The sequence below is a fragment of the Pelophylax lessonae genome, assembly GCF_965119305.1.
Source record: "Pelophylax lessonae genome assembly, chromosome: 12".
Lineage (NCBI taxonomy): Eukaryota > Metazoa > Chordata > Amphibia > Anura > Ranidae > Pelophylax > Pelophylax lessonae.
In genome coordinates this window covers 55,620,315-55,647,906 of record NC_138779.1, presented here as the reverse complement: position 1 = coordinate 55,647,906, position 27,592 = coordinate 55,620,315, and the positions used below count along the sequence as shown (strand labels likewise).

Sequence of the window (27,592 nt, the reverse complement as noted above, 5' to 3'; positions counted from 1 at the left end):
AGGTCATGGCACAGGTCATGGTAAAGGAGATGGTAAGGGCATGGCACAGGTCATGGTAAGGGCATGGCACAGGTCATGGTATAGGCATGGCACAGGTCATGGTATAGGCATGGCACAGGTCATGGTATAGGCATGGCACAGGTCATGGTATAGGCATGGCACAGGTCATGGTATAGGCATGGCACAGGTCATGGTATAGGCATGGCACAGGTCATGGTATAGGCATGGCACAGTAGGTACAGGCATGGCACAGTAGGTACAGGCATGGCACAGTAGGTACAGGCATGGCACAGCACTGCTACTTACTGTGCCCGGATTGTTGCCCACTGCAGCTCACTGTTCACTTACCTGCTCTCCTGGGCAGGAGGCTGGCTCGACTCCTGTCACTCCACACTCCGAGACGTCCACGGCGCGCTGCTCCTCTCTTCGCTCTGACGGCGGCGGGAACCGGCGGGAAGGTGACGGAGTCGGACAGTGACTGACGCATGCATCGGCACCGCTCCCAACGACGTCAGCCGGGAACCCCCCATAGCCAGCAATACGTCCGGCGCCCCTAGTTGGCTTTTAAATGGCAATTTTTTTTTTCTCCCACTGCTGATCTGACTGCTCTAACGCTGTCGGCAACCCACTCAGATGCGGCTCGGTCGCGACCCACAGTTTGGGAGGTCCTGCCTTAGAGAGTTCTTTGCATTGAGGTGCCATGTTGAACTTCCAGTGACCAGTATGAGAGATTGAGAGCGAGAATACCAAATTTAACACACCTACTCTCCCCATTCACACCTGAGACCTTGTAACACTAACGAGTCACATGACACCAGGGAGGGAAAATGGCTAATTGGGCCCAACTTGGACATTGTCACTTAGGGGTGTACTCACGGTTGTTGCCAGCGGTTTAGACATTAATGGCTGTGTGAGTTATTTTGAGGGGACAGCAAAATTTACACTGTTATACAAGCTGTACACTCACTACTTTAGATTGTAGCAAAGTGTCATTTCTTCAATGTTGTCACATGAAAAGTTATAATAAAAAAATATTTACAAAAATGTGGAGGGGTGTACTCACTTGTGAGATACTGTAAATATTTAATCTCCTATTAAAACAGGACTTCGTACTTGGGTGGCAAAACCCTTTGTTGGCAAGCACAGAGGTAGGATGTTTCTTGTAGTTGGTTACCAGGTTTGCTCACATCGCAGGAGGGATTTTGGTCCACTCTTTACAGATCTTTTCTAAATTCTTAAGGTTTCTTGGCTGTCTCTTGGCAACCCACCCCACAGTTTCAGCTCCCTCCATACATTTTCTATAGGATTAATGTCTGGAGACTGACTAGGCCACTCCATGACCTTAATGTGCTGCTTCTTGTACCACTCCTTTGTTGCCTATGTTTCGGGTCATTGTCATCCTGGAAGACTTATCCAGGACCCATCTTCAGTGATCTGGCTGAGGAAAGAAGGTGCTCACCTAAGATTTTACAATACATGGCCCAGTCCATTGGCCCCCTCAATACGGCAAAGTTGGCCTGTACCTTTAGCCAGGGCTGCCGCTAGAAATCCCAGGGCCCCATAGAGCGTACCTGACAGGGCCCCCCCACTTCCGGCGAAAATATTAAAATGATATTATCACCCCCCCTCAATCTCTCTTCCTAGCACAAATCCCTCCCAATCACCCCTCCCAGCACAACCCCCCAAATCCCTCCACAAATTCACAACCCCATCCCCTCAGCACAAATTCCCCCCTCCTAGCACAAATCCCCCAGCTCCGCTCCTAGCACAAACTTTCCCCCCAATCCCCCCTTCTGGCTCAAATCCCCCAAACACTCATACAAGCACATAAACCCCCCCCCCCCCCATTCCTCCTCCTTCCAAACCCCCCAATCCCCATTACACTTTCTAGCAAAGAGCTGCCAATCCCTCAAACATCCCAAGCATAAATTATTTTCCCATTATTATTGCTGTAAGCCACTACTAAGCCAGGAGGGGGTGCACTGTGTTGTGCTTTCCCCTCCTGTCTGAACAACACACAGCATAAGAGACAGGATCGCTCTTACATTGCATCGGACTGTACACTCACACACACAGTTTGATTACTGCCCCTACCCACATTTCCTGCTGTCGGGAGTTGAGCAGCCCGTGAAGGAGGTAGGGGGTGGTAATCCAACTGTGTGTGTGTACAGTGCAATGCAATGTAAGAGCGATCCTGTCTCTTATGCTGCATGGACGAGTGTTGTTCAGACAGGAGGGGAGAGCCCACAGAGCACCAAACAGTGCACCTCCTCCCAGGTCTTACCTCTCCATGAATCCACCACTTCTCTAGACTGCCGTCCCCGTGTCCCAGCTCTGAGTGTGGGCGGGGACAAACCGCTGAAAGCCGGTGAGAAGAAGAAGAGGCAGACAGTGCATCGCTCTGTCATTGATCCCTCTCCACACCAATCCTCCTGCTACCCGGGCACCCCTGTGTGCCCGGGCCCCATACAGGAGTACTGGCTGTACCCCCCTGATGGCAGCCCTGCCTTTAGCAGAGAAACAGTCCCAAAGCATAATGTTTCCACCTCCGTGCTTGAATGTAGGGATGGTGTTCTTAGGGTCATAGTCAGCATTTTACTCCAAACAGCTCAATTTTTGTCTCATTTGACCACAGCACTTTCTCCCAACCCTTCTCTGAAACATTTAGATCAGGGATCTCCAAACTATGGCCCTCCAGCTGTTGGAACTACACATCCCATAAGCCACAGACAAAATTATGTATGATGGGAATTGTAGTTCCTAAAAAACTGGAGGGCCATATTTTGGAGACTCATTGGCAAACTTCAGACGGGCCTGCACATGTGCCTTCTTGAGGACGGTGACCTTGTGGGCGCTGCAGGATTTCAATCTATGGTGTTGTATTGTGTTACCAATGGTTTGTTTGGTGACTGGTCCCAACTGCCTTGAGATCATTCACAAGCTCCTCCTGTGTAGTTCTGGGTGGACACCTCACTTTTCTCATGATCATCCTTACCCCATGAGGCGAAATCCTGCATGGAGCTCCAGACCAAGGGCAATTGATGTTTTTTTTGCATTTCTTCCATTTGCAAATAATCACTCCAACAATTGTCTCCTCCTCACCAAGCTTCTTGCTGATGGTCTTGTAGCCCATTCCAGCCTTGTGCTGGTGTACAATCTTGTTTGAAATGGTCTTGCCCATGATCGTGAGGTTTGAATAGAAGAAAAATTCTGTGGACAGGCATCTTTTATACACAAACAAGTTGTGGTTAGGAGTAGGGGTGATCGAACGGTTCGGGTCGACCATCGGTTCGGCCCGAACATTGGGTGTTCGAGGTTCGGCCGAATTTAGAACTTTTTGCCCAAAAAGTTCAGAATTCGGCAACCAGAACCGACCAAAATGCAATGGTTCAGGAAATGGGCTTTAAAAGCCTGTTATTGGACCAGAATCATTAGCAAAAGCCAATTGAGGGGGCAGAAGAATGCTAGGAATGTGATTGGAGTGACTAGGGGGTCCATAGTCCAATCATTAGTGAATACGCCCCCCAGTATACAAGATAGCCCCCGCCAAATTCCTAGCATTGTTATACTGGACATGGAAGAGAGTGGAAGCAGTTCTGTTAATTTTACTAAGAGTTTCATTTAGCATTTATTAATGTGAGGAAAGGGATATCTAGTGTAGTTAGAGTGCTCCTTTACACTTTAGTTAGCTTCAAAAATTTAGTTTCTGTAGGGAAAGTGTGAAGTGTCAGGGGACTGTAGTGTAGTGTAGGGTTAACTGGCAGTGACTGCTATGGCAGGGTGACAAAACCCTTCCATATCAGGGTGACCACTATAGAGAAAAGCTATTTTCTCTTGTGTCACTTTCGCTTCTGTAATATGGCTTCGCCGCCGCCAGCATTTTTGGCTGCAGGCGTTGCTAGTGATTTTTTCAGCACATGTTTGGAGTCAGACATGACATCTGAACATGTGTATAGGGGATATATATATATATATATATATATATATATATATATATATATATATATATATATATATATATATATATATATATATATATATATATATATATATATATATATATATATATATATATATATATATATATATATATATACACATATATACACACACACATACACACATATAGGTGTGAAAGGAGCAGAAAAAACTACTTGCGCTAAATAATTAACACCAATATATTTCTGCTCCTATCACACCTATATATGTCTAGGTGTGTATATACATATAGGTATGTGTGTATATATACACACACACACCACTATACACAAGTTCAGATGTTTTGCCTGCCTCCAAAGAACCCAAAAAAATGCCCAAAAAACGCTAGCGCCAAAAAAAAAAAAAAAAAAACGCCCAGGTGTGTTGTTGCAGGCATTTTTGGGGGGTTTTTTTGGAGGCAGGCAAAACATCTGAACTTGTGTACAGTGTACCTGTGAAGTTTCAGCTCTGTAGCATGTCCAGAACCAGAAAAAAGATCATTTTTCAGTAGAGCAGGGATTGTTTGTATTAGAACACTTTCAGCACAGGATGTTGGCTTCTCGCTTTTCACACCTTGCCGGTTTAATAGCAGGCGTTTTTTTGGGCATTTTTTGGGGTTCTTTTGGAGGCAGGAAAAACATCTGAACTTGTATATAGTGGTATAAATACCACTATACACAAGTTCAGATGTTTTGCCTGCCTCCAAAGAACCCAAAAAAATGCCCAAAAAACGCCCAGGTTTGTTGTTGCAGGCATTTTTTTGGGGCGAGGCAAAACATCTGAATTTGTGTACACACACATACTTATATGTATTTTACACTTAGACAGATATAGGTGTTTTAGGAGCATAACCATATTAGTGTAAATGATTTCATTAGCGCAAGCATATATTTCTGCTCCTATCACACCTATATAGGTCTATGTGTGTATATACACCACTATACACAAGTTCAGATGTTTTTCCTGCCTCCAAAGAACCCCAAAAAAATGCCCAAATAAAACGCTAGTGCAAAAAAAAAAAAAAAAAAAAAAAAAAAGCCCAGGTGTGTTGCAGGCATTTTTTTGGGGTTTTTGGAGGCAGGCAAAACATCTGAACTTGTGTACAGTACCACTATACACAAGTTCAGATGTTTTTCCTGACTCCAAAGAACCCAAAAAAAATGCCAAACAAAAGCCTGCTATTAAACCGGCAAGGTGTGAAAAGCGAGAAGCCATATTCCAGATCTATAATTGCACTAATACAAACAATCTTTTTTTTTATGGTTCTGGACATGCTACAGAGCTGAAACTTCACATGTACACTTTTTAGACCCCCCCCCCCCCGATACTAAATCCAAAGAAAATTTTTTTAAATTTTTTTATTTTTTCAATAATTGGCTCTCTATCAAAAATGACCATTTTTAAGAACTTTTTTTGTGTGATTTTGTGTCTGGGGGGGGGGGGGGTCTAAAAGGTGTATCTGTGAAGTTTCGGCTCTGTAGCATGTCCAGAACCCCCAAAAAAAGATCATATAGTTGTAAAAGTAGGGTCTCAACATTCCTGCTCTACTGAAAATGTATCTTTTTTTCTGGTTCTGGACATGCTACAGAGCTGAAACTTCACAGGTACACTTTTTAGACCCCCCAGATACTAAATCCAAAGTCAAAATCAAAAAATCTCTTTTTTTTTTTTATCAAAAATGACAATTTTTAAGAACTTTTTTTTGTGTGATTAATAGTCCCTGGGGCATGACCCAGAACCCTAGGGGCACTTTTTAGGGGCATTTATTGGGTTTTAGGGCTTTAAAATGGTGTTTTTTGATTACCGAAGTTCGGGTCCATTGATTTCAATGAGGTTCTGAAATGGGCTTCCTGGGATCCATCGTGTGTGCATCGGTCCACCGCAGAGAGAGAGGACTGCAGCCTATTGCACACCACCCAGCTGTCTGCAGACTCAGCCCAGGCGGGACGGATAACAATTGCTACGTCTCGGACATCCCTGTAGCATCGCTGATCGAGTGGAGTTGGCGGGACTCACTGAAACAGCAGAGCTCAGCCATATCAGTGTCCCACAGCGTGGAGAGTTGCCGTTGCCTGTTATTCCAGAATTCATAAGAGGGACATCAGGATTGGTGAGAGAGCACCTGCTCAGAGTCCAGTTACTACATTTTCTCTTAAACACAGACACTATACTCTTGAATCTGTTAGTGGATCATCATTAATCAGAACCAGCTACCTTGCATTGCTTGTTTCACACTGTGCTACATTGGGGAACAATTTGTCCTTTGAGCTCCAACTGCCGGTAAAGATAATAGCAAGGCCTTGCATTCTGAACACTGCTATTGCATTGCTTTTAAAAGGGGACACATCACTGGTATCAGGATTACCTCATCTCTCATTAGGATACAGGTACTATAGGCCAGCCCGGAGCTCCCCTTTAGTAAGTGTTTCTCATAGCAATTTATAACTTTCTTAGAGTGTCTTTCACTTAATGTAAGATACTGTGTAAATTGGTGTATTTTACTTGTTTCTATAACTGGTTAACGGTTCTTTAGTGTTATATCAACTGAGCCCTGGCTGTTTATCCAGGGCCTAGTTGACTAATACTCTCTTCAGTCCTTCTTGAGTAAAGCAAAGCTAAGAGCTAAAACCCATCTGCATTGTGTCATTTAAAAAAAGGTATACACAACATGTCTGAACCTAGAGTGTCAGGAGAGCTGGACGGTTTACAGGGTCAAAAGGGAACAGAAGAACATACAATTACAAGTAACCCCCAAGGTGCTACAGATAAAAAATGATAGACCCTTCAATTCTTTGTAATAGGGCAAACTTACATATTCTGAAGGGGATCTAATAAATATTTTCCCCACTGTAGATGGTGACCATGGATGATGCCTGAACAAAGATGGTCCCATCCTTCCAGCAAGAACAGGGGATGAAGGCTTTGTCAAAGGGAGTATTGCGATCTCTGAGGTAATAAATACCTGGAAGCATTACACAAACACAGTACTAACAAAAACATATATGATGCAAGGTCGAATTTACAGATTGCCTTCCTCAACCTGATGCAAGGAGGAGACGGTATGTATCCTGCCTGTACAAATATGGTTCAGAATTCCTAGTCTACCCATATTTGTGCATTGTGAATTAATTGCTCACCTGTCTGAACTGTCTTCTGCGTCCAGGAGCCCACATTTTTTCAGAGCAGTTTTCGATGACCAAGCCTCAACCGGAGTGCCTCCCCAGGAGGATTCCACCAGTCCTATTGGATACTTCAGCCTGTGTGCCAAATGTCGCCCAAACACCCAGCACACAGCAGAGAAGTAGGTGAATTCGCCATGTCCAAGGGTTTCTTTTTAAGAAAGCAAACAAAATCATTAGCACCAGACTGTCAACATTATAAGTGGCATTTAACCTGCTTATACTTTTACCCCTGTCCTCCTCACCAGCTCCTGACCAGTGGCGTAGCGTGGGTTGTCAGCACCCGGGGCAAGGCAAGTAATTTGCGCCCCCTAACCCGCGGGATTTTAGCACTCGAGTCTCTTCCACTAGATTAGTTAAAGAAACCCGGACCCCCTAAGCACATGTATTATTGTTATGAAAATACTGATGTAATTAAAGTAAAATGCATCTAAATACAAGTTTGAATGAACAGCGTGCCCCCTTTCAATGCAGAATGACCAGCGTGCCCCCTTTCAATGCAGACAGACCAGCGTGCCCCCTTTCAATGCAGACAGACCAGCGTGCCCCCTTTCAATGCAGACAGACCAGCATGCCCCCTTTCAATGCAGAGAGACTTACCTGCAGCGGCGGCTTCTCCTCAGTTCCCCGCATCTCCTCGAGTCCTCCCTCCTCCTCCTTGGCCAATGGCATGCGTTTGCCTTTCGGCCAATCAGGAAGCGGGTCTCGGACCCTCTTCCTGATTGGCCAGGAGGAGGATCCGTGTGACAATAGCGAATTTTCATTCGCTATTGTCACACTGCTCTGCGCCCCGGGTCCACCCTTTTTTGAAGCCTATTCGAGCCTCTGGCTCTAATCAGGTGATTAAAAAAAAAAACCCACTCTGTGACAGCGCCAGGCTGCTGACTCACTCGCTGCTAAACTGACTGAGCAGTGAGGAGAGACGGCATAGGCGGTGCTTGGCTTGCAAAGCCACCCACCCTACACCAATGGGCAGGTGAGGCAAAGTCCAGCCCCGCCCCAAGCCGACCCGCCCTTTTTCAGCCATAGGGCCCCCGCGCTGGACATCTCCCAGCCTAAAGATGGAGGTAGCCGAAGAGAGTGTGTGAACTGTGTATGTCAAAATCAGACAGACAGAGTGACACTGCGGATGCGCCCCCCCCCAGATGTTGCGCCCGGTGCGGCCGCCCCCCCCTGCACCCCCCACGCTACGCCACTGCTCCTGACAAAGGGCTGTCCAATCTCACCCATAATGCCACTCTCTGCTGCATCCTGCACAAAGATTTTCCAGTTTGCAGGAATCAATCTAGGTGCCAGCAGCCTAAGATTGATTGTCACTGGGCTACGCCTTTTTACCAAGGAGGAGGAAACTCACAAACTTAGCAATAACTATGATTTTAGAATAAACGTCTATACCATGCACTGCCACCACAGACCGGTATGTTCAGAGATTTATACAACTGTAGTGCTCTTCAAGTAGCACTATGGGCAAAACTTTTCATTTTGGATAGAGCAAGGGAGGGTTATACCCGGCAGATTTTTTTTTTTCACCATCTATGTCCCATTGCAGAGATTTCCCTTTCACTTCCTGTCCCATAGCCAAACAGGAAGTGAGAAGAAATCCTTGCAAATTAAGGGAATTCTTTGGGAATTCCCCCAGGTCACCAGAACTAAGTGTCCCCATTGGAAGATTTCCCATCTATTATTTTTCTGGGGAAAACTCAAAATTTAGGATTTTTTTACTTTCACTTTCAAGGATAATGGTGAAGCACGCCCCCAATAGGGACTGCTGATGAACTGGGATCTCCACTCCTGCACAGCTAGGCACACCAAATTTTCACAAGCACCCAGAGTCAGAGAACAGTCCGTGACTTTGCTTTTTGTTATTTGAGGATTAATAACTTGATAGGAATGGGAGGTTATGGGATGCCTACTTGACTTAAGCAAAACTTCAGGGACATCTTCCTATATACAATCTATACACAGTCTCCTTCACTTGCCTGCTGCACACGCTTGCTTGCTCCAGCTGAATCACTGTAGAGTAATCCGACAGGCTTCTAGTCAGATTATAGCAATAGCCCTATACAGGCAGTAACACGTAGCCCCTTGGGCAGCAAAAAAAAAAAAAATAGTGAAACAGCTTCCTCTGTGGTCAATGATCCCAGCAACACCCATTTATGCACTTCCAACTAACCTGGCTGCAGCTAGCCCTCCAGGCTAACTCTACACACCAGTCCACTTGACTGACTCTCAGGAGATCTCTCAGGGAAGGATGAAGACTTAAGAACACCACTGTCTTCAGGGAGACTGGCTACATGTGGCATCCTCCCTCCTTGTTAGTCCCAACGATGCGGATCTACTCACTCTGTCCTCTTGCTCCCATGCCTCCAGGAAAGGCTTCTTCCCATGTGTTATGGCAGGATCCTTCCAGCACCTGACCACCCCCAGACTAGGGGGTACCCCTTAGGGCCACCAACAGCCGCCTCAGCACTGTATCTCCATCTTCCACCTGACTGCCATATGACTATTTATGGAGGTACACTCTGCCCTCTGCCAGCCCACTACTGGGGATTGCCTCAAATATTTAAGGCAGCTCCTCCTAACCCCCACCCACTATTTCTAGAAGATTCTCAAACTTTCTAGATCGAGGGATGGGGGCTCCAGAAAGCTGCCAGGATGAGTCACCCTGCCCTGAAGTTCACTGACCGCTGACCCAGATTCCATGGCTCAGACTTAGCTTGGAGCCAAACTAGAAATGTACCCACTCAACTTGAACGCACCCTTTACTAACTTCTAGCAAACACTAGAGGGTGCTACACTGGTAAAAAGGACAAATAGTGGGGCACAGACAGCAATAACTTCCTCTAAACTCTATCCAAAAAAAAAAAAAAAAATTGCCTTTAGTTAGAGATAGTACAAACACTTATATAAGCAAAGACAGTACAGTGGCTCTCTCAAGTCCAGTTAGATGTTCCTTTGATGTTAAATGAGAGCTGTCAAACTGTGCTTGCATTCCCCTTTTCTCTATTATCAAAATAGTGTGGATAGAGGCCATCTGACCAATTAAGCGTCTGAGGAGTGGTTTCTGGGATATCACTAGGTGTATGACTATGTCCCAGATACAGTTTTCTAAAGGAAATGATCTGAGTACCTAACGGGTACAGTCTGCTAACGTGCAGATTGTCCAGCCCGAATTTAGCTTCAAAATTAATTTGACAGGTTTCAGGTGCCCAGTCCACCTAGGAAAGGAATTGAGCTGGTTCTGCTCCCAGTACTCATCAGGTAGCGGCGTTTGGGCTCAAAACGCTACGAAAAAAAAATAACTCAGGGGAGGTAAAATACTTCTATATTTTGCCTGTGCTATTTAGTTATGAAACAGTTATGAAACATGCTGCAGTTTTAGAGTCGTAGCTGCTAACCAATCTAGCAGACATGTATTGGCCATTCCCTTCAGCTGAGCTATTTATAACCAGGTATCTGTTAGTTCTCTGGATTGCTCAAGCTTGGGATGGTGACCATTTTAATTGGGTTTTCCAGACTGAAATTGTGGATTTGGGTAATAGAGAGGTCTGTGTCTGATCAATGGCATCAGTTAACAGTTTGTGTATTCGATGTACTGAAGGTTGAGGGAAGGTCAATACAGCTGAGTCTCAGGTTCAAAGATAGTGACAAGTAAAATGTAATATCTGTATTTTAAACAACATGGCCGCCATACACACAGCCTGTCGTGTGCCCTGTACACACGACCATCAGGTTTACATTTTTTAAAAAAATTACCAGTGATGTAATCACTAGGTCTCTGTGCTTTTCAATGCAATGCAGGCATATCATGGCTGGGAGGAGCTGATAAAAAGGAAGAAAGGGAAGAATGGCTCTGGCTAGCTAAAGAAAGTTTCAGCTTTCTGCATGGGTACAATGACCAAAAGATGCTGCAGATGAGATTTGTGACACAGAATGAATGGGCAGATGGAGCTTGGTAGCCATTCATGCTGTATGCGTGTCATAAAGGGATTTACTTTGTGCCTCCCCTACTAACTGTGCACCTTGCAGCTCACACATCCCTGGGATCAGTCATTGTCAGGGTAGGGGTTAAACCTACATGGACTTCTCTGCCCATGCACTGGAGCCCTTCACCGTGGAGATGGCATGCACTGGAGCCCTGCACTGTGGAGACGGCACATTATATACACCTGACCCCTCCACACATAGGTTTCAAAATTGGAAGCAGGCTCAAGTTTAAAGCCTCAGTGCAATTTTGCTACATCAAGATGGCAACACCTCACTCTTTTCCTCGAGGTAGGCTGCACACGTTCCATGATTTCTAATGGAGGTACCTCTCTTTCTACTGTGGTTGGTGCAGAAGGACAAGTTCAGTTAGTAGCCTGTGTATTGCAGTGCAAAAAGTAATGGCACCCCAACACACTGGTACGTGTGTGATGTGATACTATCTGTGCTGAACATAGGGTCCAGAACATAGGTTCTGGATAGTGAAGAGAGGGACTCAAGCATTGCCCTGCAAAAATCACATCACACAAGTCCCAAAAAACAAGAAAACTGATGATACGCCATAAATAAACGCTGACAAACTATTGATCCACATTGGGGGAGATCCCAGGTGGATTCTCCAGATAAATAAAGCTCGTCAGCACTGAATGTACGGTGTGCCTTCTTTCTACTCGTTTCCAGGACTTCTGCACAATGTGCGTCGGCATTGTGTAGTCCCAACCAGAAGTGCATGTGACAACACAGGAGCCCAAATTAGAAGACTGTGCTCACCTCATAACAGGAAGTGCCTGAATAGGAAGAACTTCATGTCAGGATCACCAAATTTGCAGATTTATGAAATGAGGATCATGCAAACTTATATGAAGTTGTAGTGATTTGAGTCTAGAGCTACTTTTTACTAAAACAAACAGGCTGGGTTGATTCTTCCTCATTTTACATTACCTCCAGAACAAGAGCAGGTAACATCAATGTTAAACTCATATTGTAATTATGTAACTATACCCATCATATTCTTCAAGGAGAGCCTCACCTGCACTTGGAAGTGACCACGGCAGGTCCACCTTGGCAAGATCTTGGAGTTCTGTATAGGACTGTTCTAGGGAAGCTGTGAATAGTCGTATATAAGGGTATTTGGAGGCCATCTTCAGCTCATCACTGGAATTAAACATCTGTGGGCAAATTACATTTTGGTTACTTGATACTGTATAGTATTCCTGCAGAAACTAAAAAAAAGGTGGCCATACACACTACAATCGCCTTAAAAATTTACCAAAATGATGTAAGATGAGGACAAACCAACAATGCATTCCATTTATATTAACCAGACAAGCCCTTGCACTACATAGCTGATGGTAGATCTAAAGAAGATTGTACAGTGTATGGTGAGCTTTAGAAGGGAGGAAGGCAACAACGGATCATTCCACCAAGTGACATACCTGTGCCACGGTCATCTCCATATTGCTCTGTCCACTGCACAGCCAGACATCACCGAATAGGATGTCCTTCAGGTAGATGGTGGTTGTGTTGATTGTAAATTGTTGGGCCACCAAGTGGTAGGGGCCCCCATAATTCATGGCGGGCAGCGACAACTTCCACACCCCTTCATCTGGAATAAAGATAGATATAGAGAATTTCTCTTCAAATCACAAACCTAAAAAACAAAGCGATGATTCCACCAAGTGGAATGCAATCAGGAAATCCTAATGTGATACTCTGAAAAAAAAAAACATTTCTGAACACTGTGGTCCAATATATTTAGGGCTGATCTCCAGGATAAGTAACTCATCTTAAAGAGGTTGAAAACCTGTAAGACAATCGCATACTAGCTCATTATGAGATACTTACCTTAGAACGAAGCTGTCTCAGCGGGGCCCGCACACCGCGGGACTGCTGACACTTTCCCCGATGTTTCTTCCAGGTTTGCAGGCTCCGGCGCTGTGAATGGCCGGAGCCGTGATGACGTTACTCCCACGCGTGTACCGGAGCTGCAGTTTATGGCATGGTCTCTGAAGGTCCAGCACGGTAAGCTGGACCTTCAGAGCACATGCGCCAATGACCTCATCGGCTTCATGCACTCTGAATAGCTCCTAAACTGTGCAAGTTTAGAAGATATTTACAATACATACAGGCAAGCCCTAATATTGGGTTACCTGTAGGTACAAGTAAAAAATTAAGAGTTTACTTCCTTTCATAAAAAAAGTGTCTACAGACGTGGATGGGGGTGGGAGAAATGCTGCGTCCCCCCTCCCCAGATTTTAGTTGTGCCCCTCCCAGGTCTCCCAATGAAGTGCATCCACTGATCCATAAGGCAGTCCAACGGGGACAAAAAAAAAAGTGCTGCGCTAGTTAAAACTCTGCAAATACCAAAGTGAATCTCAAACATATAAACGCACTACCAGTGTGAAATGTGAGGATGCCAATAAGTGCAATATTCAAAGGAAGTGTATATATATATATATATGGATTATGCTTCAGAAAAAAAGTTTAAAAATACTGCATGAATAAGTGGCAATAAGTTCAATAATGTGCAAACACAATCATAAACGTAATAAAGATGGCGAATTAATAAAATGTGCTGAAAAGGGATTAAAAAAAAGTAAATTATATAACATCAAAAAAGTGAGAATTCTAAAAATACTGTGTTTATTAGTCTAGTGGAAATTGAAATGGATATAAGCAGCCAGCACAACAGAAGACAATCTGAAAAAATATTCCATATATCCTGTAGAGCCTCATAGGCTCATTTTAAAAGAAAATGTAACCTGTGTACTCAAGTGCTTTGTTTTTTGTTTGGAAGGCGTCATTTAGAGAGGTGCTGCGAACATGAGGCGTTGGTATTGGTGTCTTCACAGTGCCCATTCTCCTGTGCTGCCATCTTCTTCTAATGTCACCAGGGGGACTAGCTGTTTCTTTTGAGTTGTGCAGTGGCCCAGTTATAAAAGGAGGCTACAGACATTTACACTTTATTACCAAAAGTATTGGGACACCTGCCTTTACATGCACATGAATTTTAATGGCATCCCAGTCTTAGTCCGTAGGGTTCCATATTGAGTTGGCCCACCCTTTGCACCTATACCAGCTTCAACTCTTCTGGGAAGGCTGTCCACAAGGTTTAGGAGCACGTCTATGGCAGTGATGGCAAACCTTGGCACCCCAGATGTTTTGGAACTACATTTCCCATGATGCTCAACTACACTGCAGAGTGCATGAGCATCATGGGAAATGTAGTTCCAAAACATCTGGGGTGCCAAGATCGCCATCACTGGTCTAAGGGAATGTTTGACCATGCTACCAGAAGCGCCTTTATGAGGTCAGGCACTGATATTGGACGAGAAGGCCTGGCTCGCAGTCTCCGCTCTAATTCAGCCCAAAGGTGTTCCATTCCAGGTTAGTCAAGTTTCTTCACCCCAAACTCGCACATCCGGGTCTTTATGGACCTTGCTTTGTGCACTGGTCCGCAGTCATGTTGGAACAGGAAGGGGCCAACCCTAAACTGTTACAACAAAGTTGGGAGCTTGGATTAATCCAAAATGTCTTGGTATGAAGATGCCTTAAGGAGTTCCCTTCACTGGAACTAAGGGGCAAAGCCCAACCCCTGAAAAACAACCCCGTTCCATAATCCCCCCTCCACAAAATGATTTGGCCCACTGCACAAAGCAAGGGCCATAAAAAGACATGGATGAGCGAGTTTGGGGGTGGAGGAACTTGACTGGCCTGCACAGTGTCCTGACCTCAACCCGATAGAACACCTTTAGGATGAATTAGAGTGGAGACTGCGAGCCAGGCCTTCTCTCCAACATCAGTGCCTGACCACACAAATGCGTTTCTGGAAGAATGGTCAAACATTCCCATAGTCACATTCCTAAACCTTGTGGACAGCTTTCCCAGAAGAGTTGAAGCTGTTATAGCTGCAAAGGGTGGACCAACTCAATATTGAACCCTACGGACTAAGACTGGGATGCCAATAAAGTTCATGTGTGTGTAAAGGCAGGAGTCCCAATACTTTTGGTGTAGGTCATGTCATTCTGTCCTAGGCCAAAAATAAGGATTTATTGTGCGTGTGTGTGTGTGTGTGTGTGTTAGAGAAAGATTTATATAAAGTTACTAGGGGAGGGTAAGGTTTCTATTTTTAGCAATTGGTCCAAAAAAAAAAAAAAAAAAAAAAAGCAGGAGGACCACCTGGGAACAATACACAGTTCTGGAAGAAGCACTACTTATTCCATTCCACTTACCATTGATGGTCACGGCTGTCTTTGAGATGGTTCCCAATCCATGTTCAAGTGATACTGCCACCTGGGCACCAGGCTCCCCGTACCCCCAGACAACCGCACGTGCTGGCTGCTGCTGCAGAACCATGTGATCTCCATAGTACGAAGCAAATCGAAATGTGCAATCTGAAATATAGAAATCCAGCAAAAGTCTTATGTAAACTTCCACATCTAGAAGAAATATGGGTTCAGCCAGACTGCATGTCATGTGCATCCTCAGGATTCACTAAGAGTGGGGTTAGCATCTCACCAATTAAATGGTCAGTCCACCCAAAAAGGTACATTTTTTTTTTTTTTTAATCGTTCAAATTCTGTTTCCGCTCACATTAGACTGTGCTGTAGTGTACATAATATAGATGTCTAGCAGGGATAGAGGGAGCCCCTCACAATGGAGGTAGGATGTGTGCAGACCTGGTAATGCAATGCAGGGGTCTTTCTTATGACGAAGCGTTGGCGATCCCAGACGTAAACGTCCACACGCCCCCCAACGAAGCCGGCTGTTTATCCATATGCTGATCTGGAGACTTGCGGGACGCTGCGGTTAGATCCATGACCGCCACATACTACATGCCTGTTTTTGTCTTTTAAATTGTAAGTAGTTTTAATAAATTTACCTATTGATTTACGGGATTACGCTATGGGCCTCTGTTTCTTTTTACATATGGCTTTACGTTCAATGGAGTATATGAGAAGTTCCAAGTGTGCCACATACTAATGTGATCGGTTTAACACACCGGAAACGGCTTTTGGAGTCTTTGGAAGCACCTGAGCTTGATATCGGTTGACCTACTGGTTTTTTACTAGCTGGGAGAGGCTGTCTCATTAAATTGAGCAGCCACGGAGTTTCAGTAAGCTGCTTGTTATACCTGAGCACAAGGGTGTCCCCTTCCTACACTTTTCCCTGGTGTCACTGGAAGAAAGTTATTTTGCACGTGGATTCACATCTCTGCACTTAATATTGGGACTATTTATTTGGACACTATCCCCTCTCCTTTTTTTGTTTTCTTTATATGAGCTTTTCAGCTATATAAAATTGTATACTGATTTCAGCGCTGCACTTTTTGGTTTTTAATGCAATGCAGAGGGCTCATCCCTGGGAGATAGAAGTGACAGTCTCAGACAGGGTTTGACTCCACATCATCCAGGTATTTTATTCCTTCTCACAGAGATCACAGTACTCTCCATCAAAATGCCTTCATCTAAGTTTTATTTTCCAGAAGTACAGCCCCATCTTTTGTCAGGCATCATCCATATTCGCCATCCACTACCTGGACTGAGATGCCGGATCAGAGGTGACACAATCATGTAAATCCTGGCAATGTTCACAAATGTCTGACAAAGACCACCCCCCGGTACAGTCCCACATCTTGTGGATTGTTACAAAGTTACAACGTACAGTCTGATCACCGGGGGAGAGGAGAATAAAAGGAATACCTCCTCTTGCCTGCAGCAGACCAAGGTAATCAACTAACCTCGGCAAGGTCACTGACTGGAGCTCAGATGTGGCTCTTTAATAAGAGGTTGAGTTTTTCTGAGAAAATGATACTGTGGCTATATATTGTGGATAATTGTTACAAATGTATTCATACAGGACTTGTAAAGTCACTTTAGCCATTTTTAATGGAAATAGTATTTGAAATGGAGTCTGACATGCAGTCACAGCAGAGAGCGGCACCCGACTTGAAGTAAACCAGGAAAAGGGTGGGTGAGAACTGTTGGCAATGCAGGTACAGGCTGCATTGCCAACAGGCTCTGCAATCCTGACTAACCAGTTATTTTCCATCTAGTGACATCCTGCACAAGGGTAACCACATGCATAAAAAATTAAAAAACACTTCGTCCAACAAGCAGCAGAAGTGTCAGGGCTTCTATCTGCCATGATCAGACCATGTGACCATGTAGGGCCAGGTTCAAGTGGTGATCCGGATCTGCAATCTTCAAGTAGTTCTCAGGTCATGGTGGTGATGGAGGTAGTGGTTGCACTTTGGACTTCACCTTAGGCGCCAAGACCTTCTTCTGGCCCTACTAGCCACTGATTGTTAGGACACACCAGGGTTGATTTGCTAAAACTAGAGTCAAAGCTAAATTGAACAAGCTGAGGTTCGAAGCGGATTGGCAACCATGCACAGCTGTACCAGATGTTGCACGCTCCAGCTTTAGTAAATCCAACCCCACCATGTTCCAACCGGCTTGGAAAAACTTGCACATAGTTGCAGATTCCATGTACAAAAAGGGAAGGAAGCTTTAGCCAGGTTTCCACCACTATCCACATAATTGAGTCACACAGACGTCTGAGATTGTCTGCACATCCTAATAGCCGTAGGCTTGTACACATTACAAATTGACCGTGTGAATTGCTGAACTTTGTCTATCCACACTCATTATGGCCAACATCATGTGACACCAGCCTTCTGCCCGCAAGCCAAAAAAACATTGTTTTGGGTCAGTAAAGGTTAAAACCTGGACAAAGTTTAATCCAGGTCTCTATTTGAAGGCTTGGCTGGAGACACACCATTGCATGTGCGTCACCTTGTATGCTGGCTGGTAACATACATTCTACATGCTTTATGGGATTTATTCTTAAGGAGCTTCAACGCATAACAACGAATCTGATCTCACAGCTCATCACAAGGCTTAGCTGGCAATAATATTTTTTTTTTTATTATTATAATAATAATTAAAAATTAAAAGTCAAGCATGTTGAGGATTGTTTAGAGCTGTCGCCAGTGCTGGGGTAAGATTCTTTAGCACCCAAAGTGCATTTCTCCTCCTTTTGGTCAAAAGGCCAAAGTGCCCCCCCCCCCAGAGTAGCGCTCAATGCGGCCATCTATTCTGCCTACCCCTTGGCCCCACCAATCTGTATATTAAAAAAAAAAAAAAAAAAAAAAAGGGCATCATACATCAATGTGGTCACCATTAGCCTGCGTCTTTGCTGGCCACACATACGCATCAATTTTTAAAGATGGCTTCTCCGACTCCCTGATCAGTATTATCCTAAGCTGGGCCAGGCCAAAGGGTAGGCAGAAGAGGCGACTGCCTTGGGCTCTTCAGCAGAAGAGGGGGCAGCTAAAAGGGCAACATTAGTAACCTATCCTGCTGAGCTAGCTCACAGTTCATAGAAGGAAGGGGGGCGCACAGCTTAGCATTTTCTTCTCTCTTGTTCCTGTAAATTGCCGATTTCTGAAGAGAACAAAGACTTCAGCACAGAAAATTTCCAGCACGCTGGATGAAATCCTCAAACTTTTATGACTCTAGAATGTTCTGTATTGCTGGTTAGCCTGGTAATTAAAAAAGGGGAGAGTCCACTCGGGTATTTAAATTTAGATGCTTCAATGTGCTAGTGAGCCTTACATCTGCCCACCTGAGTTCTGGCTGGCACCATCCAATTGCCACAGTCACCGAGTAAAGACTGGCTTTTGTTTAGTGACCATACTGTATATGCACTGGAATGATTTTCATTTGACTTGTGTGACAATCTAGTTTTTATGATTCAATTGTTTAAGAAAGTGTAAAATAAAATACACATAGTAAACATGGGACATTATTACATTAAGAGACTGCCATAAAAAAATAAATAAACAAAAAAGCCTATATTAAATAACAGTTGTAATATGTGTGGCTATAAGTTGGGAGCACATAGCGATATTTAGTAGCCTCTAAATCACTAACAACTTATCACTAAGCAGTGCTGGTCACCTTGCTTGATAAAGGGGACCTCAAGTGTGGCCCTGGACATCAAACGGCCACACAGAATATTCAGTAAAACGTACAGGAGATGGCCAGAGATGGCAGGCCATGCTATAGGAGACGGCCAAAGAAAAGAAAATAGAGAGGAATAACCAGGAAAATAAAAAAATACAATCATGTGAGCAAAACTGAACCAGGAAAGTCTAATATTTTTCCCTTACTGGCTTCCGAAATCCTCAAAAGTACAGACTATTGTATGCTGGGGCCCCTAGGGCCCATACAGAAAATGCCAAACCACTGCATACCAACCCCAGGTTGTGAATGAGGAAGAGCAACAATCAAACCGATGAAAAAATTGCCTCTCTACAGTGTGAGTTGCACAAGTCATGTAGTTGCAATTAATCGTACAAATTCAAGGCACTGTCCAATCGTATGCGATTTATCACTCCTATGCACTACTTATGCAGCTACTTGCTTGATCTGTGTAGGGACCAATAAATACTTTTAGGGATTAATCATTTGCAATTTTAGTAGTGCAATTCAGTTACTGCCCGTGTTCTCCTACCCTAACAGTCCTGTAGCACGGCAACCTGCCGAGTTCCTGGTGCCCAACCTGCAGCTCTTTGACCTTTAGACAAAGTCACAGACAAGTAGAAAAACAAAGGATCCGAGCAAAAATTGTTAGATTTTGCAAAGGATTGTACTATCATCGTTTCGGAATTTGCCTGTGAAAAAAACTTTCTTCCTCTGAAGAGATCCATTGATTTTTTCACACAACGTTAATCCAGGCTTGAATAAAACTGGGTTTATTTTTGCTTCACACTCCTCCAGCCCAGTCCGTCTGGATTACTTGGTGTGATTACAAGGCTACAATAGATGGCTGCTGAGGCGCATAGGCCTAGGCAAACCAAACTTAAAACATTGAACACCACCCCTCCCTTGCCCCGTGTAAGAAACCACACTTTAACCATTAAAGAGGAATTTCGCCCCCCCCCCCCCCCACCCAAGAAAAAAAATTAAAAGTCAGCAGCTACAAATACTGTAGCTGCTGACCTTTAAATATTAAAGCTTACCTGTCCAGAGAGCTCGCGATGTTGGCACCGAAGCCCATTTTCGTATTGGCTCTCGGGTGCTGCCTCCGCCATTTAGGCTAAGGGAACCCGGCAGTGAAGCCTTTTGGCGTCACAGCTGGTTCCCTACTGCGCATGCATGAAGTGCGCTCTGCTTTTTAACTGGCTCACCGGCGGAGGAAGGAGGAGGGGGGCCGAATTTCCGAGCAACGGCACCATGGCGCTGTCTCCTGGAAGGGGGGGGGGGGGTACCTGTCAAAAACAGGCCCCATGCTGCAGGGCGCCTGTGTGGCTCCCCTGTACATCTGGATAGGAGGGGCGGCGGGGGCAGCATGTAGAGAAATCACTGTCTTCCTTTTTCCTCCTGTAGCAGCAGGAGGAAAATGGAGGAGATTGGTTCCTCTAGATGCTTCTCCCGCCACTCCTATCCAGTTCACTTGTGTTCTGCGGTCTCTGGGTCCCTGTGTGCTCCCCTCGTTTCCCCCCACTATGCTCCCTCCCTTCTCCTGCCGGCTGCTGCAGGGGATGTGTCACAATAGAGAACAAGGAAGGGATCGGTAAATATGTAATTTACCAGCTCCATCCTTTTCTGAATGGACAGAGTCATAGTCAGTGACATTGTAAAAAAAAAAAAAGAAAATAAAAATGATAAAAAATACAATTAAAATACCAAAAAATAAAAACTACTGACACCAGTGGGTGAACTTCCGGGATCACAAAGGTCACACTTACAACTGGGCCCTGGCATTCCACCACCGTGGGGAGGCCCCAAGATGGCAGGAAGGGGGCCCACTGCACAACTTGTGAAACGGTCCTGCTGCGGGACTGTAATAAAGGCCCCTGCAATGAGAGTAAAGGGCCCCAGGATCAGTGGGAAGGGCCCCAGGCTTGAAGGGAAGGGCCCCAGCAAAGGGGTCGGGGGGGCCCTTCATGGTTTCTTGCACCAGGGCCCTGAAGGTTCTAGTTACACCTCTGTACCATCCACTAGGGGCGGGCAGCTTTTCAAACCATGCGTTCTTCGAAAAAAGGCCCAGAATTCCCTGGGGGCAGACTTTCCAAGCTCAGGCCCACCCATCACCCCGTGACCTTTTACCACTATCCTATTGTAAATCCCACCTTCTGGCCATGTCCCCATCAGTCAAGGCTCCCTTTCCCTAAGGGGGACCCAGAGGCCTTCATCAAAATGTTGAATTCACTTGCCCCCTACAATGCTTTAGCTCTGGCTGTAGAAAATATTTACTATAGTAGAAAAATTCACACACACACACACACACTATAATCAAAATATAGGACAGAACTTGCTTGACCGAGAACATTCTTTTTGCTTCCAGCGCCTGTCCTTGACTTGTACAGGTCGCTGGTGGTGGCCATTCACACACACTGGGGGAGATTTACTAAAACTGTTGCACTCACAATCTGGCGCAGTTGTGCATAGTAACTAGTCAGCTTCTAACTTCAGCTGGTTTAAGCTTTGGCAATAAAACCTGGAAGCTGATTGATTTCTAGGCAGAGCTGCACCAAATTTTACTTGCGCCAGTTTTAGTTAATAACCCCCATTGTGCACATCGTCACCAGTGATTTTCACCTGTCAGGATTAGCCCGTAGATTGGTTTCTAGTTACTTTTTTCCTGTGATCCATCTTATTTTGTTTTCTCTCTCTGCCCTTATATAATGAATCATAAGAAATATTAAATGTGGCACAAATCATTTTCAAATGGGGTTGTAGGGAGTACAAACGAGGAAGAATTGATTTGTAAAGGGGGGGGGGGGGGGTAATAGCACTGATCTCTAGAAGTCTCATGGCCACCTCCTGCGGCGCGGTCTGCGGCCCCTCTGGCCACCTCCTGCGGCGCGGTCTGCGGCCCCTCTGGCCACCTCCTGCGGCGCGGTCTGCGGCCCCTCTGGCCACCTCCTGCGGCGCGGTCTGCGGCCCCTCTGGCCACCTCCTGCGGCGCGGTCTGCGGCCCCTCTGGCCACCTCCTGCGGCGCGGTCTGCGGCCCCTCTGGCCACCTCCTGCGGCGAGGTCTGCGGCCCCTCTGGCCACCTCCTGCGGCGAGGTCTGCGGCCCCTCTGGCCACCTCCTGCGGCGAGGTCTGCGGCCCCTCTGGCCACCTCCTGCGGCGCGGTCTGCAGTTCCTGACAGCTTCCTGTAGCATTAAATTCAATGAATAATATGCGCAGACCTTTGGTGATCAGGGGCCATCCTTGAGTCCCTTATATCAAGAAAGTTGACCACCACCACTGTGCTAAGCTATAGCAGAGAGTGAACCTATGCAATGTATACAGAGCGATAGAGGGTCGGTACCTGCACTTGTGACAAGCAACAGTCCCAGCAGCAGGAGTGACACCAAAGTCTTCATGTCAGCTGCAGCAATGGTCCGCCACCAGTAAACTCCGCTTCATACAGCGATCGAGGCAAGAGGGCTCCTTCCACTGCCTACAATAAGACGGGAAAAGGAAGACACTTCCTATAAAGACAACAAACAACACTGAGAACCTGATTAATGTGCATGCTACAACTGAGCAACTTTTGCTCTACTCTCCCCAGCCACACTTCCCTGTTATTATGTGTCAGCTGACTTGCCTCCTCCCCATGTCAGTATATGCTGTTCAGCAAGTTCAGGGTGGAAACTGCACAGGAGATCTATAACCGCCCAAGAGCCTGACATTAACCCCTTGGCCAATTCATCTCTACATGCCGCAGTTACATGTGTTTATTGAGTGCATGTGTTACATGTGTTTATTGAGTGCATGTGTTACATGTGTTTATGGAGTGCATTTTTTACTCTGTGGTGGTGCTAGGAGTAGAAGCCCCCTGAATTCTATGTTCTATTAAAAGCAGATAAAACAATGAGAAATGCTTAGCCAGAAAATGAAAGATGCAATGTTATATAGAAACCATTTACTGTCCAATAAGAACACAGACTGCGGTTTCTTTGTAGGCATGATAGGTTGCTGCTGCAGGCTGGTAACCGCAGATCCATGCAATTACTTGCATACAGGGATGGTTTAGGGGCCCTGGACACAAACTACCGGTATCCATCCCTGCGTGCAAAATGCTCAGATTTGTGGTTACCAGCGTGTAGAGCAGTGTTTCTCAACTCCAGTCCTCAAGACCCACTAACAGGCCAGGTTTGCAAGAAAACTGAAATATATCACAGGTGATATCATTAGCTGCTCAGTGGTTGCAGTATTCTAGTCTGCATCTCCCCAAGGTAATACTTAAAATCTGGCCTGTAAGACCCCTTTCACACATGCGGACTGTTCAGATCCACCTGTCAGTTTTTCAGGCGGATCTGACGGATTGCCCCATGGGGCCGCGGATGTCAGCAAAGACATGTCCGCTGACATCCAATCCGATCCTGTCTGTCAAATCCGGAGGGATGGAAACCCTATTTTCCATCCGTCTGGCGGATCAGATCGTCCGTTCTCATCCGATTCCCTCATAGAGGAGAGCGGGGATAACACACTTCCATCTCCGCACACTGAGTGGAGACAGAGCTGTCATCCGCCTGCTCAGCAGGGGATCGGCTGATCGATCCCCTGCTGAGCAGAAAACGGAACGGACAGGATCGGATATTGTGAAAGGGGCCTTAGGCCTCTTTCACACAGCCGCTCCGTTTTTTTTGTCCGCTGCGGCACTTTTTTTTTTTGTACGGACACGGATGACACTTGTGTCATGCGGTCCGTATGTTCGCATATCATCCCATCGGTTTGCGGATGATATACGGACATAATGTTAGTCTATGCGGATTGCGGATGTCAGCGGATGACATCCGATTTTGCTTCAGTACCGTTTTTTTAACGGAGGAAAAATAGGGTTCTGTTCCGTTCCAAAAAACGGAACAGAACTGAAAGGACACAAATCGGATGTCAGCGGATAGTCATCCGCTGACATCCACAATCCCATTGACAAGCATTATGTCCGTATATCACCCGCAAACGGATTGGGTGATATATATGGACATATGGAACATCCGTGTGAAAGAGCCCTTAGTGTGCCCTGAGGACTGGAGTTGAGAAACACTGGTGTAGACGCAATCTTTCATTGATTTATACAGATGACTGCACCATACCATACTTGCCAACTGTCCCCTTTTCCCTGGGACAGTCCCTGCAAATAGGAGCCTGTCCCAGGTCATTTATATTGTCCCTGGAAGCGCCTGTTAATCGGGCTGCCCATAAAGGTTATCCAGAAGTAGTGCAGCTGAATGGGAGAATTATTCCAACTTTGCTACTGTTGCCTTAAGTTTGAAATTCTCTTTTTAATTTCCTGTAATTCTCTCTATATTGAGTAGACTCTATAATCTGATGATAAATAGGCAAGATTAATTATGCAGAGTGGGCGGAGCTTCAGGGAAGTGGGTGTGGTTATTGATAGCTGTGCTGCAAAGTGTCCCTGGAAAATGTTTTTAAATGTTGGCAACTATGCCATACCTCCCAACTTTTTGATATGGGAACGAGGGACACCTATTAGCAAAAGTATGTAGGCATAGGACACACCCACTGCCATGCCCCCTTAAAGGAGAATTATACAAAACAAATTATTAGTTAAACCCACAAGTGCTTTTTTTTTTGCTACTACTATTCCTTTATCCACTTAAGCCCTGGAAGATTTTACCCCCTTCCTGACCAGGGGGTATTTTGCGATTCGGCACTGCGTGACTTTAACGGACAATTGCGCGGTCGTGCGACGCTGTACCTAAACGAATTTGGCGTCCTTTTTTTCCCACAAACAGAGCTTTCTTTTGGCGGTATTTGATCACCTGTGCGCGGGGGGGTCCGTGACCACGCGGGAGCGGGAGCGCGCCTCCGGCGGCGCGCGCTCGCTCCCTAGACCCTCACAAGCTAGTGACGTAGCCCTACGTCACTTTGCCTGTGAGGGGCTGACCGCCGCCGTAGATAGTCGTGCGGCGGTCGGCAAGTGGTTAAACTGGCTTTTGACATTTATAAATGCAGCAATTTAGAGTTTGGATGAAAGTTTTAACCCTTGGAAACACTTTTTAGATAAATAGTGCATTTTATATACAACTATGTAGATTAGACCAAAATGAGGGACAAATGAGGAGGAAGGAGGGACAGGGTGACTTTGTTCTAAATCAGGGACAGTCCCTCGAAATCAGGGACAGTTAGGAGCTATGCTCTATGCAAACACCTGTCACTCCTAGGCACAGAAATACACTATTTGTTCACAGTATACAGCTCTCTGCACCCATGGGAATGAGCTCTTAGGCTCCTTTCACACCTTCGCATTCCAGGAACCCACACACAAACGTGTATTTCTGCACACATTGCCGAAAACGCGCATCAAGTTGGTGGTGCCAATTTCTTAACCACTTTAAGACCGGAAGGATTTGCCCCCTTAATGACCAGGCCATATTTTGCGATTCGGCACTGGGTTATTTTAACGAACAATTGCGCGGTCGTGCGACACTGTACCCAAACAAAATTGATGTCTTTTTTCCCCCTACAAATAGAGCTTTCTTTTGATGGTATTTGATCACCTGTGCGCTTTTTATTTTTTGCGCTATAAACAAAAAAAGAGCGACAATTCTGAAAAAAAAAAACATTTTTCACATTCTGCTATATAACATTCCCAAAAAAATAATTTAAAAATCTTAATTTTTTAACACTTTAGGCTAATTTGTTTTCTGCTACATATTTTTGGTAAAAAAAATCACAATAAGCTTATTTTGATTTGTTTGCACAAAAGTTATTGCGTCTACTAACTATGGGAAAGATTTATGTCATTTTTATTGTTTTTTACTAGTTATGGCGGCGATCTGTGATTTTTTGCGGGACTGGGACATTGCGGCAGACAGATTGAACCCCTAACTGACATTTTTGACACTTTTGGGGGGACCAGTGACATTACTACAGTAATCGGTGCTAAAAATATGCACTGTTACTGTAATAATGCCATTGGCAGGGAAGGAGATAACCCTGTGGGTGATCAAGGAGTTAAATGTGAGCCTAGGGGAGTGATTCCTCCTTGTATCCCAGCCCCTCCTTCCATGTATCCCAGTCCCCTCCACAGCCCCTCTCCTTGTATCCCAGCCCCTCCTTCCATGTATCCCAGTCCCCTCCACAGCCCCTCTCCTTGTATCCCAGCCCCTCCTTCCATGTATCCCAGTCCCCTCCACAGCCCCTCTCCTTGTATCCCAGCCCCTCCTTCTATGTATCCCAGTCACCTCCACAGCCCCTCTCCTTGTATCCCAGCCCCTCCTTCAATGTATCCCAGTCCCTTCAACAGCCCTTCTCCTTGTGTCCCAGTCCCCTCCACAGCCCCTCTCTTGGTATCCCAGTCCCCTCCACAGCCCCTCTCCTTGTATCCCAGCCCCTCCTTCCATGTATCCCAGTCCCTTCAACAGCCCTTCTCCTTGTGTCCCAGTCCCCTCCACAGCCCCGCTCCTTGTATCCCAGCCCCCTCCACAGCCCCTCTCTTGGTATCCCAGTCCCCTCCACAGCCCCTCTCCTTGTATCCCAGTCCCCTCCACAGCCCCCCATCCTTGCATCCCAGCCCCTCCTTCTATGTATTCCAGTCCCCTCCACAGCCCCCCTTCTTGTATCCCAGTCCCCTCCACAGTCCCCCTCCTTGCATCCCAGCCCCTCCTTCCATGTATCCCAGTCTACTCTATAGCCCCCCTGGACACTCTGTACATCGCGCACCCCTGAACTCTGCACTCTTTACATTGTGCACCCCTGAACTCTGTACACAGTCACAGTGCACTCCTGAACTCTGTACATAGGACACCCCTGAACTCTGCACTCTGTACATAGTGCACTCCTGAACTCTGTACATAGTGTACCCCTGAACTCTGTACATAGTGCACTCCTGAACTCTGCACATAGCGCACCCCTGAACTCTGTACTCTGTACATAGCGCACCCCTGAACTCTGCACTCTGTACATAGTGCACTCCTGAACTCTGCACTCTGTACATAGTGCACTCCTGAACTCTGTACATAGCGTACCCCTGAACTCTGCACATAGCACACCCCTGAACTCTGTACTCTGTACATAGCGCACCCCTGAACTCTGCACTCTGTACATAGCGCACCCCTGTGCTTCTTTGGTAAGAATAAAATACAAAGTATGCATTGAAAGGTTTTTTCTCTATATTATCTTCCATTTGGTAGTCATATCCCAAAAGATTGTAAGAAGTGTCTTTTATGTGAGAAATAACGTATATAACAAGCCACCATTCCATAAACACATACCACATACACTGTATATATAATTGGAGGAAAATATGCTTATCAAGTAGTAAAAAATGCCTGTTCTACTCTGCTCTTACAATCCCTATGAACATGGCATAGAAAGTAACCACAATGAGAACAATGAACTGCCTCCAGTGGAGTGGTGAAGGCGGTAGGGTGGAGACTTCTCTATGTGCTGAGTCTGAGCCCCTCCTATTTCCCCAGG

At 45.6% G+C, this 27,592-nt stretch overlaps 1 protein-coding gene across 1 annotated transcript in view; it reads right to left on the bottom strand.

Moving 5' to 3' along the window:
* Window positions 1–22,720, bottom strand: part of SIAE (sialic acid acetylesterase) — a 37,953-nt gene extending 15,233 nt beyond the window's left edge. The window contains exons 1-5 of the mRNA XM_082273540.1: window positions 22,473–22,720; window positions 15,374–15,535; window positions 12,578–12,747; window positions 12,172–12,310; window positions 7,116–7,308 (exon numbers count right to left, since the gene is read on the bottom strand). Of these exons, the coding sequence (XP_082129666.1) occupies window positions 7,116–7,308; window positions 12,172–12,310; window positions 12,578–12,747; window positions 15,374–15,535; window positions 22,473–22,527 (719 nt within the window). The 5' untranslated portion in view covers window positions 22,528–22,720. The remainder of the gene's footprint in view (window positions 1–7,115; window positions 7,309–12,171; window positions 12,311–12,577; window positions 12,748–15,373; window positions 15,536–22,472) is intronic.
* Between the last annotated feature and the right edge of the window lie 4,872 nt (window positions 22,721–27,592).